Source organism: Salminus brasiliensis, chromosome 23, assembly GCF_030463535.1.
Source record: "Salminus brasiliensis chromosome 23, fSalBra1.hap2, whole genome shotgun sequence".
NCBI classification, from domain to species: Eukaryota; Metazoa; Chordata; class Actinopteri; order Characiformes; family Bryconidae; genus Salminus; species Salminus brasiliensis.
In genome coordinates, this window is record NC_132900.1 from 27267772 (window position 1) to 27283424 (window position 15653).

Genomic DNA, 15653 nt, shown 5'->3' on the forward strand with positions numbered 1-15653 from the left:
CTCTATCGTCCTTTATTAAAAGCCCATTCTACTGTATCGGCTTAATAAGGCTCTGTTTAATGAAGGCGTGCTTTTGGCCACGCCTACTTCTAGTTGAAATCTTACACATACAGATTATGGCATTCAATTATACACCTATTATCTGATTAGAGACCATTCGGGCCCAAACACAGCTCAGTTAAGACACTTACTGGTCAGTTATGACAATGGCAGATGTATTGTGGACAACTGCCCCAGCTGTACCAGCCACATCCAAGGTTTGCTTTGGTGTTTGATCTCTGGGCCACATGTGGCCAAAATGCTGCCTACCCTTTAAAATCTACTGGACCAATAGAAATGCTTGGGAAGCTTTCTACACTGACTTCCATTAAAGCCTAAAAGATTTTTCCTTCTCCTGTCAAGTTGCCAGTTTGCAGATACAAGGTTTTTGCATGACAGTGACTGTTGTCAAATATATGTGGACACCCCTTTTAATAAATGCATTTAACTACTTTAAGTTACACCCATTGCTGACACAGATGTGCAAATGCACACACACACAGCTTGTCTAGTCCCTGTAGAGAAGTACTGCCAATAGAATAGGACTCTCTGGAGCAGGTAAACATGATTAACCTATCCGCACCATGGATAATGCCAGACGTGGGCTAGAGGGGTATAAAGCCCCCCAATGTTGAGCTGTGGAGCAGTGGAAAAACTCTGGAATAATGGACGGTGCTCCAAGCAGTACTTTTGGGATGAGTCCTGACCCCACTAACAACTCTTGTCGGAGACCTTCTCCAAAATCTAGTAGAAAGCCTTCTTCCCTGGACAGTGGAGACAGTTAGTCCGACAAAAGCATAATAAACTCTTTTAATACCCTTGATTTCAGAAGAAACAATGAATAAGCATGTCCCAATACTTTTGTCTATACAGTGTATATGTTGGCATACAGCTGGTATGTCCCATGTTTGAGAATGCACAAATATGTACATGCCAACATGTGACAAATGTATGTTGAACATAAGAGAATTCTCTTTACGCTAATTTGTCATATTTTTGAAATCTATATAATTACATATATCAGATTTTCCTCATAAGCAGACTGAGACAAAACCATTGTTGTCCCTCCGCTGCAGCGTGAGGACCAGAGGAAAGCAGGAAGTGTGGGCCAGAAGTGGGCCATGACTCATTAGCTTTTATTGACACAGTATGGTTTTTAATCAAATCAGGTTTATTGTCACGTCACATTACCCAGGTGTAAAGGTGAGGGGGAATCTTACTAGTAAAAAAGAACACACATTTACAAAATAGAAATACTGAGTATTTACACAACTTATACTACACATATACACACATTATACACTATACACACTCTCTGTTTACAATATTGCACTGGTTTGATATAATCTGAATGTTTTACATTATTTACAAATGACACTGGATGGGTGTGAATTCAGGGGTAGTGTCCAGTAAGTAAGTGCAGGGTGCAGAGTGTGTTTGTATGGGGTAGAGGCGTGATAACACAGGCCCACAGGGATTTAGACCATGGAAATGAAGAAGAAAAAAAAGAAATACATATAAAATACAAATAAACATACATAAAACAAAATAAAAAACATGCAATGTAATTAAATAAATAAATGAATGAAAATAAATGAATAAAAAACAGAAAGTCTAAGAAAAGTATATTGATTGTTACAAGAGGAATACCTCACAACACACAGGGCAGAGCCCCCTGCAGACCAGTCACAGTGCCTATGCTAACCCCTGTCCACTGTCAGCGAATCCACCTTGCCCACAAATGACTGTTATATTAGGCAGGTGATCGTAATGTCTTGTCTCTCATATATATATATATATATATATATGGTTTTTAATCAAATCAGGTTTATTGTCACATCACATTACCCAGGTGTAAAGGTGAGGGGGGATATTAGTAGTAAAAAAAAAAAAAACAGAACACACATTTACAAAATAGCATAGGAGGTCCAGTAAGTAAGTGCAGGGTGCAGAGTGTGTTTGTATAGGTATATATAAAACATATATATATATATATATATATATAAAATTACATTCATGTTATTGAGCTACTTTCCTTCCTCTGTGGTCATTATTTCACTACAGTAACATCTGCAGTCTGCTTCTCCACTCTTCTGATTAGCAGCCTCACTCCCAGCGCTGTTCCCGCCCGGTGTTTAAACAGTGCTACACGGTGTTTCACTGATACTCTTCCCTCTGTTGTTGTTAGCAGCTAGCTTGCTAGCTCATCGCAGCGATGTCTTTTTGACAGACTGCGCTTAAAAGACAAACACAGTTTTTACAAAAGCCGCCGAAATGAAAACAGCACCAGTGAAACGGACGTACTCCAAACTGCCCGTGTGGATTGTGGAAGACCACCACGAAGTGAGTCCTCTTAGCTAGCACTGGCTATGCTAAGCTAACTTGGCTTGGCTAAAAGAAAGCCTCACCACAGTTTGAGTTTAGTACTCAAGCTTTGCATAATTAGTAACAATTAATTATCAATAATCGGATAATAATAGTAATGTAGTGTTATATCAGTTATTGAAGCGAGTGTGGACAGCACTGATCTAAACAGCATGACATGGAACATTAAAATGATCAAACCTAAACGTCTGAAATACATTCCGGTCTCTTAAAAAATAATTATGCACCAAAAATATTTGCACCTGTGTTTATCCCTTAAAACCCATTAAAAAATATATATTTTTAAATTTAATATTGGCCTAAAATGTAGTTAATGGAAAAAAAATAATAATAAATGTAATACATTTTACTAAATTTAATAATACCTCAAATATAGTAACACGTAACAGGGCTTTATATAACAAGATTTATATAAAATATAATAAAATATTTAATAAAAAAAAAAAAACACCTAACTGTGATGACAAACCTTCATTACTTAATGGTATTAGACTTGTATCTCCATTGTAAAACAACTTTAAGGTGCATCCATAGTTAACACAGGTGTTCAGTTATATATACATACACCTTGTATAATCTTATTAATAGCTGCCTAACGCTGGATACAGGGGTATAAAGCACTCCAGCATTAGGCCAGTCTAGTTACATGCATTCACTGCAGTAAAGGAGGACCCTTCAGTACTTTTGGATTGTGCCAGAACTAATCATCCAGAATCCAAACCTGGCCTCACCACTGCTGTCATGGCTGAATGCAATCAAAACTTCACAGCAGAGATTCTACATCTAGAAAAAAGCTTTCCCAGAACAGCAGATGTTATCGCGTTAAAAGGCAGATAAAATCCAGTTTGGCCTCAAATTCAATGAATGAAATGAATAATGAAAGCATTACTGGTCTCTGATCGTGCCGTATATCAACTCCCCTGCAGGTTGTGCCCCACATCTACCGGGCCATCGCCTCTCGCCATGTTCCCCTGAGTGGTGTTAAAATGGTTCACTTGGATTCCCACCCGGACCTCCTGATTCCGGTCAACATGCCAGCCAACACAGTGTTCGACAAAGAGGCGCTGTTCAGGTAAAGGGTTAGCAACTTATTTACAGCATCACTTTCTCTGTCACATATATCTTCTCAGAGGAGCCAAAAACAGTAACGCTCGAATGAAGTGGATAACGTCCGGGTTATTCACTGAAGGCCTGAATAACTTTGAGGACCTAAGGGGGAAAGTTGTCTTTGCCAGGACCTAATATCTGGGGTTGTTGTGGTGGAGCGTTTCCGGGAGGTCATTCTGGGCAAGTGGACAGTCGTCCGAGGAGGGGCAAATGAAAACTGCCGGGCAGGGAAGAACCAACAGAAAGTCTCAGACACGTTTAATAATGGTTGCGAGAGGAATACCTCACAACACAGAGCAGAGCCCCCTCTGCAGAGCTGGAGACCAGTCAGACTGCCCATGCTAACTCCTGTCCACTATCAGCAACTCGCACACAGATGACTGTTAGCATATTAGGCAGGTGATCGTAATGTTTTGGCTCATATATATATATATAATATGATCTATATACGATATATAATACAATATATATACACACACAAATTATTAACCCCATAGGAACTTTTGAATATTCCCCTAAAATACTGGCCAATGTTTGCAATATTCATAAAATTGCATATAGTAAATCACTTTGGAATGTAAAATAAATATAGGATATAAATAATATTTCTTTATGAAAAATCTGGTGAAACCTGAGATGGTCACTGAGATTAGCCCCCATGTGATTTTGTGCTTTCAAAGCAAATTAACTGGGTTTGTGGAAACACAACTGAGCAATCAGTTAGCACTGGACCTTAGCAGAGCTAGCATCACTTTGCAGCTGAAAAATAATCAGAGATGTCAGCAAGAATCGGGAACTGCTGAACTGTCTTCCTCTGGACTTGATGTTTCACGCTAGGCTGTTGTGAGGGCTCTTCATCATGGTGGACTGTGTGGTCACCAGGTTGCTCCTACAGCGGCGACTGAACTTTTCCAGAGACAGTCTGAAACGTAAGGCTGAGTTTTGGTCTAAAGTCTGTCCTTTGGTCTAAAGAAACCAAACTTGAGCTGTTTGGGTGTATGGACGCTGCTTTTGTTTGCGTAGGAAGGGCGAGGCCTTCAACCCTGGACCCCAATTACTGTCCCCACACTGAAGCATGCTGGTTTTGCTGCTTCAGGGACAGGAAACCTTGTTCGGGTGCATGGGACCATGAAAACAGAGGATTATGTGGATATTTAGAAGAATAACATCACGACCCTAGCTGCCAAGGGTCAAGGGTTAGGTCGTCTGCAGTACTGACCATATCAGACAGACATCTGCAAAACGAATAGACCTGTATCTGTTGACCCAGTACATACATAATCTAATTAATAAGGCAGTAATTCCTAAAATCTGTCAAATTTCATAAAGGGCTCTCCGTTGGGTTTTACATTGCAGAATAACATCACGACCCTAGCTGCCAAGGGTCAAGGGTTAGGTTGTCGCTGGGTCCTGCAACAAGACAATGACCGTCAAAAACGTTTTTTGAAAGACACCAAAATCAAGGTTCTGGAGTGGCCCTCTCAGAGCCCTGATCTCAGTCTTATTGAGAATCTGCGGAGGGAGCTCAAGGTTCGGGCTCATACTCGGAGACCAAGCGATTTGCATGATGAACAATTGAACAATTTGCAGAGAAAGAATGGGCTAAAGTCCCTCAGGAGACATGTGCTGACTTAGCTAGAAAATACCAGAAGAGGTGGTTGTTGTTCAGCTTTTAATCAGAAAGGCGACACTATTGACTGTTAGTTGTCAGAGGGCTTGACCATCATTTTGACCATTTCCTTTTTTAAAAAATATAATAAAAATGACCATTTGACCTCATGCAGATGTTGTCAAATGTTCTTGTGGACGCACACAACCTATAAAGACTCAAGACTATGGCCCATGTCATTGGAAGGAGGATGATTTTGTTTGATTTCATGAGGGGGACTAATAATTTTGACCTTAACTGTATATATGAGCCAAAACATTAAGAACACTTGCCTAATATGCAGTTGGAGATATATATATATCTCATTGCAGAGGTTGGTGGAGAAGGACAGATTGCAGTGTGTGTGTGTGTGTGTGTGTGTGTGTGTGTGTGTGTGTGTCAGTGTCAGTGTCATACATGGCATCAGGAACTTTTCCACTCTGGACATTCCATCTTGCGTCTCCTGAAGTGAGAAAGCTGTCACAGCCTGTCAGAGGACTTCGTGTCAGAATGTACAGAGTGATGTCAGATGTCAATTTCCAGATTTTCTTCCACATTAAAGCCCCTATATGAGTATATGATTATATATAAATCTTTGCCTCTTTCTACAATATAATATAATGTCCATCAAAAAAGGCTGATGCAGCTAATTCCACATCATCATTTACACTCTCAATTAGAGCTGCGCAATATTACATATGTTAATCCTTGTATTTGTTCATTGTGAGATTCGTTCTGCAGTACTGACCATATCAGACAGACATCTGCAAAACGAATAGACCTGTATCTGTTGACCCAGTACATGCATAATGTAATTAATAAGGCAGTAATTCAAATTTCATAAAGGGCTCACTGTTGGGTTTTACATTGCAGGGTATCTCTCAGCAGCAGTGATTTTATTTTATATTTTTTTCTAGGCTATATCCTGCTGCTCCAGCCCTATGCAGTGGCTCCAGCATGTGTGACAGGATGCTGACGTGAAATGGAGTGATACCTCACTCAACTGACCACTGTTGACTCACTTGACATCCACCCTAGGCTGAAAAAAAAGGCATTTCTTTTCTTTTCTTTTTTTTTTCTTTATCCTCCAGCGAACTGAGCATCGAGAACTGGATCATGCCGATGGTCTACGCTGGACACGTGTCCCACGTGGCATGGCTGCATCCGTACTGGGCTCAGCAGATCAAAGAGGGCGAGCATAATATGTGTGTCGGAAGAGACAAGTCAACAGGCACCATCAGGTGAGGAGCAGCTGCATTGCTGTATGTCCAAATGTTTGTGGACACCCTTGCTAATGAATGCATTCAGCCCATTGCTGACACAGATGTGCAAATGCACACACACATATAGCTTGTCTAGTCCCTGTAGAGAAGTACTGCCAATAGAATAGGACTCAGCAGATAAATAAACATGAACCTTTTGGCACCTTCCGCCTAATGCACGGCATGGGCTAGAGAGGTAGCTGTGGAGCAGTGGAGCTCTCTGGAATGCATCAATCAAATTCCCACAGCAATGCTAGTAGAAAACCTTCCCTGAACAGCAGAGACCTTTTACTACCCTTTATTTTGGAAGAAACTATAAATGAGCAGGTGTCCAAATACTTTTGTCCATATAACGCATAAAGGTTTCTTTGTTATATATAGATATTATTATTATATATAAAATATATTTATATGTATTATTAATTATTATCCCCCTCTTCTTCAGAGTCACTTCATCTGATGATTATTTTCTGAGCGACGCCCTCTACGTTCCCGCTGACCAGCTGGAGGACTCCAAGCCCTTGCACTTAAGAGTCGTGCAGGTGGATCCAGTGGACACATCTCCCAGCAGCCAGAGTCAGAACGACTGCAGTGCCGTGAAGAAACCTAAGATAGGTTCTGACAGTGAGGTAGATACCGAGCTGGATCATCAGCCCCGGAGGAACGAGCCTTCCACGTGCACACCTCAGCCACCAGATGGCAGCAGCACATCGGGAGACAGCCACAGCGCAGACGCCCAGACGCAGCCTGCGGAGGGCTCTGCTGCAGCAGTTGTATGCAGCGGCTTGTTGGGTTTAATTGAGCAGAATGATGCCTACATCCTTGACATTGACCTGGATTTCTTCTCCTGTAAAAATCCCTTCAAGGATCTTTACACTCAGGTAATTAATAGGCCTCTCGCTTTCTGGAAACGAAATTCCTCATTCCAGGAAAGGCCATTTTCTTGACATTGCTGTGATAAATGTCTTTGAACATGACCTGTTTAGTCTTTTCTTAGAACATATTATTTTTCGAATAAAATTATATATATATTTGTGACTATGTGCTCTTCAATATTGTGAGTAACCCCTGGGTTATTTTGGTCTGTCCTCTCTACAGGAAGAGTACTCGATCCTGCAGGAATTGTACAGTTTCAAGAGGCCAGAAGAGGATGCGGACGAGGTAATGGAAGCTTTTAATCAAATAGATATTATTAACCAGGGAGTAATCATGAATGCTTGCCTTTAAGAGCAACTTCAAAGCCAGGAGTGACATGATGAAGGATCTTTTTGGTCAGCATATTGCACAGAGCTGAATGATATAGGCAAAAACAATTGGAATATTGATGACAAAAAAATCCTGGATTAGGGAAGTAGGACTAGTGACACGTCCCTGGGGAAGGGTCTAGTCCATGGCGACCCGGTAATTGGCTCAGCACAGGCAACAGACACACATAGGTTCAGTGAAACCCCAAAGGGACCTTTATTTACACTGTGTCCATCACCAGCACCAAAACAAAACTCAAAGCATGGCTAAAAGGGAACTTTCAACTGAATCCGGTAGGGTTTTACCCCTCTGAGTCTCAGCCTAGGCCGCAGCCCAGGTGGGTGGCATTTCTCGGCCGCTATGTCATAGAAGTATATCCTGATATATGCCCAGTTCTCTGCGCACATACTACCCAGGAGGGTTAGACGGTTAGACTGTTTCATTTGTGTGACCAATAGGCTACTAAGACGGAGTCTTCATCGGACAGTCCTACCGAGGACCCTCCCTACCTTGGGTGCAGCCTAGGCTTTGAAAATGCACTTTGTGTCACTTCCCTGTCAGAGCTACATTGAGCCCTGCACAGGAGCGCAATGCCTTAACCAGCACCAGTTGCGCAACGTCAGGGCGGGGTCCAGGTAGTGGAGAAGCCTTGGCCCTGGCTTCCCTGCCTCTTTACCACCACTGAAGGCATATAGACAAACAGAAAAAGGACATACAGTAAATAAGTGCTTTGGTAAATAAGAAGAATCAATAGCAGCAGTGCTTGTGTGCCTGGTTCTTATAATTGTTTGATTAAAATCGATTGCTCAGTTGAACAAGGTATTGATTCACGAACCTTCATGCTCTTATTGAATAAGCTTAGTGATGAGTTTTCAGCTTGAATTACACACAGAGCTTCCGCAGCTTGTAAAGCTCCATTTATCAGGCTGAAGATTCTTTACAAGAGGGGGATCTGTTGGTATTCATGTGGGTATTGTATTATAGAAGGAAGGAACCCACACAATTCAACAAATATCATAATAGAATATATATCATACTCAGTAATAAGAGTAGCCTTCTGAATTTCATTTAATAATCATGCTACATAAACACCAACAAATGACTGGAACCTGCTTGTATCTGTTTGTCCATGATGGATGAATACCATACACTCAAAAAGTGAAGCATTTTACGATGTCTTGCACTTAACATTATACCTACAATGTATGTCCAAATGTTTGTGGACACCCCTTCTAATAAATGCATTCAGCTACTTTACGTTACACCCACACACAGCTTGTCTAGTCACTGTAGAGAGGCATTTTGGGGGGTGAGGTGGGGTGGTGACCATCCAACATCAGGGTCTTACTAACGCTCTTGTCGCTGAATGCAATCAGATCTTCACAGCAATGCTCCTCCAAAATCTAATAGAAAGCCTTCTTCCCGGGACAGTAGAAGAGACAGTCACTCCAACAAAAGCAGGAAAACCCTTAATTCAGAATAAACAATGAACAAGCAGGCACGTCCCAATACTTATGTCAATATAGTGCATATGCTGTAATGGTTTTCCCAGTTTAATTAACAAACTTTACCTGAGTGTAAAATTTGTTTTTGCACAACAGTAATATTAACAGTAACACCTTCTCCCTGATCACACCACCCCGTCACACTGGCATGTACATGCTTGTTCTTATGAAGTATATGTTAGAGGTTTTGTCCTAGGCAGAATTTCATGTTGGTGCTCTACTGACCTGTAATAGGGAGAATAGTGTTTCTATCAAGGCTACTCAGCCTTCACTTTATGTTCTGTATCTTTTGGCTTGTCCAGAAATGCACGTGCATAGAACCCTTTAGTACCCTATAGTACTTTATAGTGTCCTTTAATGGTGCCTCAAAGCACGAGTTACACTCCCCGACTGTAGGGGGAGCCCAGTAGCAAGAAACTCCAATTTTTTTCATAACACCAGAGGACTTGTAGAAAGAATTAAGAATGTCTTCCAGGTTTGTCAGACACTAGAGGGCGCTCCTGTGCGAGTCCAAAATGAATGGATTAATATTGAGCAACAGAATTTTTTCTTTTGGGCTCCCCCTACAGTTGTGGAGAATAATTCAATTCACTCCCCTGTTGTAAATACAAATCCCCCACTGATGCACGGCGTTCCGCCGTTCTGGAACGAGGTTTCGTACAGCTCCCCTCAAGGTGCGGCAGCAGTGTTAACACCCAATTCTCCCTAAACAGTCAGTGTACCATCAACCCACTTCTGAGCTGCTATTTTCAGGTAAAGCTACTATGTGAGTTACCAGCACAGCTGTCAATAGAATAAATGTGGTGATGTTTTTGGTGACGAATGAGGTCATCACCCAGCTCTAACCCGCACCATTTGGTGTCCATGGATATTTATTTGTTTGTTTGTTTGTTTGTTTGTTTGTTTGTTGCTTTCTTGCACGTCTGTAAGTGTGTGTGTGTTCCTGTGCATCGCCAGCTTGTTGTTGCTCTCCGGTCCTGACAGATGACCGTGTCTGTGATTCCATCTCTTGTTATTAGGAGGAGCTGTCGGACTGCGTGGAGAGGCGCACTCGGCAGCTGGAGGATCTAGAAGCCGCCTTTGCTGACCTGCTGGACGACGACGGGCAGAACACCATAGACCGCTGGGCTGCAAACCCTGGGTACACGCTCCCTGTGTGCACTTTCTGATTGCGTATCTACCAGAACTCTGTGTCCACAGGCTTCTTCACACACAGCCGGTTTGGAAACGAATTGGCAGTAACGCCGACATGCCAATTTGCCTTTGCAGGATGAAATCTCTGGCCAAGCTCGTGCAAAGCCTGAAGGAGCGAAACGAGTCACCAGACTATGAAATGGTAGCTAAACCTTCCATTTTTTAATTTATTTATTTATTTTAGGCTCTTACTAGAAGGGTAAAGTTATTAGAGTCTGTTTGCAAGCGCATTCACATCACGTTACGTCATTATTTCTATGCAGGTGCACATGATTACTCGCATGCTTACAAAATTGATTATATTTACATTAAATTTCACACTCCCAATAGTGTCAAACTCTATTTTTTTGTTTGTTTTAATAAGTTGGTGTTAGAGCTGTGGGGTTGTGGGGGGCTTATAACAGCAGCTATGAGTAAAATGCATTACTTTTACAGTATCATCAACTCTTCATAGAATATACAACCCACTAGCAGCAAACCCACTTTTGCAAAGTGTACACACGCAGCTCCTGTAGACTCACTAATATTTCTTTACTGTAGGTGCACCAGGCAGGGCTGACCTGTGATTATTCTGAGCTTCCACACCACATTAGCAGTGAAGAGGAGATCCGGCAGCTCCTGCTGGCTGTGCAGCTTGTGCTGAAGGCTTTGCCCAAACCCACTATAGTCACCATATCAAGGTAGGAATCCACTGCATACAGCCAAGGGCAAACCTTTGGCCAATTGTCATGTCTGCAAAATGTTAATGGAAATTGTGCTCTACAAATGGCATTATATGCTAAAGTTAGCTTTCTATAACTCAATTAACCTTAATACCTTCTGCATGTTCCAGCCAATAATATATATATATATATATATATTATTATGTATATTATATATATGTATATATCTCTCACTAAACAGACAAAAGTTTTGGGACACCTGCTCAGTCATTGTTTCTTCCAAAACCAGGGGTATTAAATAGGAGTTCATCCTGCTTTTGTTGGGGTGACTGTCTCTACTGGGGATTTATTGGGGAGCGTCAGTGAGGTCAGGATGTTGGATGATCACCACCCCCACCTCATCCCCAACTCCCCAACTCATCCTAAAAGTATTGTCTAGAGCACCAACCATCATTCCGGAGAACACAGTTCTTCCACTGCTCCACAGCTCAATGCTGGGGGGGCTTTTACACCCCTTTAGCCCACACCTGGCGTTAGGCAGCATGGTCTCAGTTGGTTCATGTTGATCTGCTCCAGAGAGTCCTGTTCTATTGAAAATACCTCTCTACAGACTAGACTAGCTGTGTTGTTGCCTTCAGAGAAAGTCTTATCAGCTTATTCTTTTTCAAGATCTGAAAGAAGCAGTGATGATGATACTGCCAGATCTGCAGATCCACAGAGCTGCCTTAGCTTCGGCCGTGCCAGTAGTTGGGTCGCAGTGCGGCATCTTCTGAGCGAGCGGGCATACGTACTGTAGATGCACGTCTCGTGGAAATGCTGGGAGCTGGGAATCTTGCACGGCATTATGCCCTTACCAATGCTACAGCCTTGTTTCCCTTCTGTTTCCTGTGGCCATACCTTGCAGGTGACCAGTACGGAGGAGAAAGCTGATATTGAAAATAGTGAATATTTGCTCCAAACATGACCACAGTGGCGATAAGTGGTAGCTCTTTAACCCACGCCACTCTCACTGGGCGTGTTTGCGTTTGCATAATGCATAATTTTACATAAGCAGTTACTTCATCAGATAGGTCAGAAAATCAGATACCTCATCTGAAGAGGTCTGAAAGTCTTGTTAGCTTAACAGCAATATTTATAAGTGGCCTTTCTGGCAGCAAGACTTGAATGTGCCCTGTGGTGAGCAGACGCTAATGCTAACAAAGCTAATGCCAACCTGCATCTCTCTCCTGATTTGTCAGCTTTTAAATAAGGCAGGTTGAGGTGGTACAGAAGCCAGCTTACAACGCCCGGCAATACCCCTGCACACCGTGCTAATACTTCGAGACAGTGCGACAGTATAAAAACAGTAGATGCCACCCAACCCTAACTGGATCTAAACTCTGCGGGTAGGAGCATCACTTTGAGCATGGTGGGACACCTGTGGCGATGCCTGTATCTGTAGTTCTTCATCAGCGTATCACATTTCCACAGTTCTCAGCAGCTTGCCTGGATCTAGCTTTGAGTACCGGAGCCTCATTTTAGGTTAATGATGTGCGTGCGTCTTGCTCAGCTGCCTTAGACCCTGACAGAGTGTCTCCTCCTGAAAGCCCCGCGGTGGAAATGGATGGTGGTCTTATTTATCACCAGCCTCAGACGCCATTAGCGCTGCTTGAGTCAAACCTTACAAAAGGCTGTGTGTTCTCGCGCTCTCTTTCTCACTGTCACACACACACACTCTCTCGCTCTCTTTCTCATAGATCCAGTTTGGATGAGTACTGCCCTGCGGAACAGGTGGACTCCATTCAGAGCGACACGCTGAACATTCTTGAAACCCTGTTTGGTTCTTTAGACGTTCATAAGGAGTATGAAGCAGCTGCCAAGGAAAGTATGTCAGAGTGCTCGTGAGTGTGAGAGTTTGATAGCGTGAGAGCGTATTTTTAGGCAACTTTCATAAGAGTAGCCCCCCCCCCCCCCCCCCGCCCCCCTGGAGGTGAGTGAGCAGTGGGGTGGGGATTTCAGTGAGTGGTTTGAAGTAAATGGAGCTGCTAGAGTTCATATATCTGCTGCTGAATGGGTTATTAGGGTAAGACGGGAGTCATGCTGATAGGGGCATGGATTAAAAACACAAACAAACCAACAAACCAAGAAAAATATTTCTCACATGTGAACATGGTTCTTTATCTGTGTCCAAAAAAATGTGCCAGAACGTGAGTGTGTATATTCTGTCTATTAAATATTTGTTTTCTTGTAAAAGTCGGACTCATGTTTTTTATTAACCACTAAAACTATGTTTCTGAACCTGTTGACCGGTCACCGGTTTCCTTGGACCACGTCCCCACAACTCCCCACAAGACCTGCCTGATGCTTTGGAGATGCTCTGAAGCTCCCAGTTGTCTAGCCACCACAACCTGGCCCTTGTGAAAGTGGCTCAGATTCTTACACTTAAAAATGAATGATGAGTTTGTCCCTTGTGCTCTCAACCGATTTTATAGTAGGTTAAGTGCGGTTAGTCAAACAGCTGGGCTTTGGACTGGGCTTTGGACTGGGCTTTGGACTGGGCTTTGGACTGGGCTTTGGACTGGGCTTTGCGCTTTGGACTGGGCTTTGCGCTTTGGGCTGGGCTTTGCGCTTTAGGCTGGGCTTTGGGCTGGGCTATGCTGGGCTGAGCTTTGAGCTTTGGGCTGGGCTGGGCTTTGTGCTTTGGACTGGGCTTTGGACTGGGCTTTGCGCTTTGGGTTGGGCTTTGCGCTTTGGGCTGGCTTAGCGCTTTAGGCTGGGCTTTGGGCTGGGCTTTGGGCTTTAGGCTGGGCTTTGGGCTTTAGGCTGGGCTTTGCGCTTTAGGCTGGGCTATGCTGGGCTGAGCTTTGCGCTTTGGGCTGGGCTGGGCTTTGTGCTTTGGGCTGGGCTTTGCGCTGGTCTGGGCTTTGTGCTTTGGGCTGGGCTTTGGGATTTAGGCTGGGCTTTGGACTGGGCTTTGGGATTTAGGCTGGGCTTTGGGCTGGGCTATGCTGGGCTGAGCTTTGCGCTTTGGGCTGGGCTGGGCTTTGTGCTTTGGGCTGGGCTGGGCTTTGTGCTTTGGGCTGGGCTTTGGACTGGGCTTTGTGCTTTGGGCTGGGCTTTGGACTGGGCTTTGTGCTTTGGGTTGGGCTTTGCGCTTTGGGCTGGGCTTTGCGCTTTGGGTTGGGCTTTGCGCTTTGGGTTGGACTTTGCGCTTTGGGCTGGGCTTTGCGCTTTAGGCTGGCTTAGCGCTTTGGGCTGGACTTTGGGCTGGGCTTTGGGCTTTAGACTGGGCTTTGGGCTGGGCTTTGGACTGGGCTTTGTGCTTTGGGTTGGGCTTTGCGCTTTGGGCTGGCTTAGCGCTTTAGGCTGGGCTTTGGGCTGGGCTTTGGGCTTTAGGCTGGGCTTTGCGCTTTAGGCTGGGCTATGCTGGGCTGAGCTTTGGGCTGGGCTGGGCTTTGTGCTTTGGGCTGGGCTTTGCGCTGGTCTGGGCTTTGTGCTTTGGGCTGGGCTTTGGGATTTAGGCTGGGCTTTGGGCTGGGCTTTGGGATTTAGGCTGGGCTTTGGGATTTAGGCTGGGCTTTGGGATTTAGGCTGGGCTTTGCACTTCAGGCTGGGCTTTGGGCTGGGCTATGCTGGGCTGAGCTTTGCGCTTTGAGCTGGGCTATGCTGGGCTATGCTGGGCTATGCTGGGCTATGCTGGGCTATGCTGGGCTATGCTGGGCTAGGCTGGGCTAGGCTGGGCTAGGCTGGGCTAGGCTGGATTGGATTGGATGACATATCTGGGCCCACACTATTTTAGAGTATTTTGCCATTGAGCTTACTAGGATCAGTTACCATTGGACATAGGGAAGGTTCCATAAGCGTGGAAATGTTCCACCATTATTGCAATTCCAGAGAAAACTGGAAGTAGTTCCTCTAATGCCCTTAGGCCTACTGCTCATTGATTTCACTGGTAATGAAGGTGTCTGTGAGGCATGTAAAAAAAAAATTCATCGTGTTGAGCAAACCTCCCAGTTGTACATTTCTCTACCTGCATAAGATGGTTCACATGTAATCTCTGAAATCCAATTGCCGTCAGAAATGGTAGACAATGTTTCTTCCACAATAAGCGAAGATGAAGAAAAATTCTGTGTTGCATTTCACCATGTGTAGGACTGTGCTCCATGCTATATGTTAAAATATAGACAGTGCTTGGGCCCATCTGTGCTTTGCTTAGCACTTGTCTGTTTTTGAAGCCTGAAAGGTTTATTGATTCTACATGGTTTGCTCTTCATTCCCAGCAACACTTTGCACCTTGGAGCTAGGCAGTGCTTGCAATGGTAGGAATCCTGTTTGTGGGCTTAATTTTCTTAATTTGCCTTTCCTACAGTTCTCCACCAACCGTGTTGGAATCCTGTGCCAGTACTGAATCGGCGCTGGCATGTTTCAGCAGCAGAATTTTCAGCAGGGTTTGGATGTGTATCGACTCTGGAAGGGAGAAAGCCAGCAGGTGTCTGGGGTTGTCGCTTGTTTTCAATTCAATCGTGCCATGATGGATAAACCCACAGTCTTCACTTGTGTACAAGTTGATGACACCCAACCAAGGCCATGGTTACAGCCATCTAAAGAAAGTTACGTTCGGTCCAGT

General features: G+C 43.9%; 1 protein-coding gene across 1 annotated transcript; it reads left to right on the forward strand.

Annotated features, from left to right (window-relative positions):
- Nucleotides 1-2195: 2195 nt before the first annotated feature.
- Nucleotides 2196-13279, forward strand: c23h5orf22 (chromosome 23 C5orf22 homolog). Its single transcript, XM_072669384.1, has 9 exons — nucleotides 2196-2382; nucleotides 3351-3496; nucleotides 6271-6420; nucleotides 6887-7322; nucleotides 7540-7602; nucleotides 10211-10332; nucleotides 10461-10527; nucleotides 10926-11065; nucleotides 12784-13279. The coding sequence occupies exons 1-9, from the start codon at nucleotides 2314-2316 to the stop codon at nucleotides 12929-12931; spliced, it is 1341 nt and encodes a 446-aa protein (XP_072525485.1). The 5' UTR covers nucleotides 2196-2313; the 3' UTR covers nucleotides 12932-13279.
- The last annotated feature ends 2374 nt before the right edge of the window (nucleotides 13280-15653 follow it).

Excerpts from the sequence above, each read along its gene's own strand:
- c23h5orf22 (XM_072669384.1), top strand. The coding sequence starts at position 2,314 with ATGAAAACAGCACCAGTGAAACGGACGTACTCCAAACTGCCCGTGTGG. Across the intron at positions 6,421-6,886 it reads AAGTCAACAGGCACCATCAG|AGTCACTTCATCTGATGATT; the intron begins GTGAGGAGCAGC and ends CCTCTTCTTCAG. Across the intron at positions 10,333-10,460 it reads CGCTGGGCTGCAAACCCTGG|GATGAAATCTCTGGCCAAGC; the intron begins GTACACGCTCCC and ends TTGCCTTTGCAG.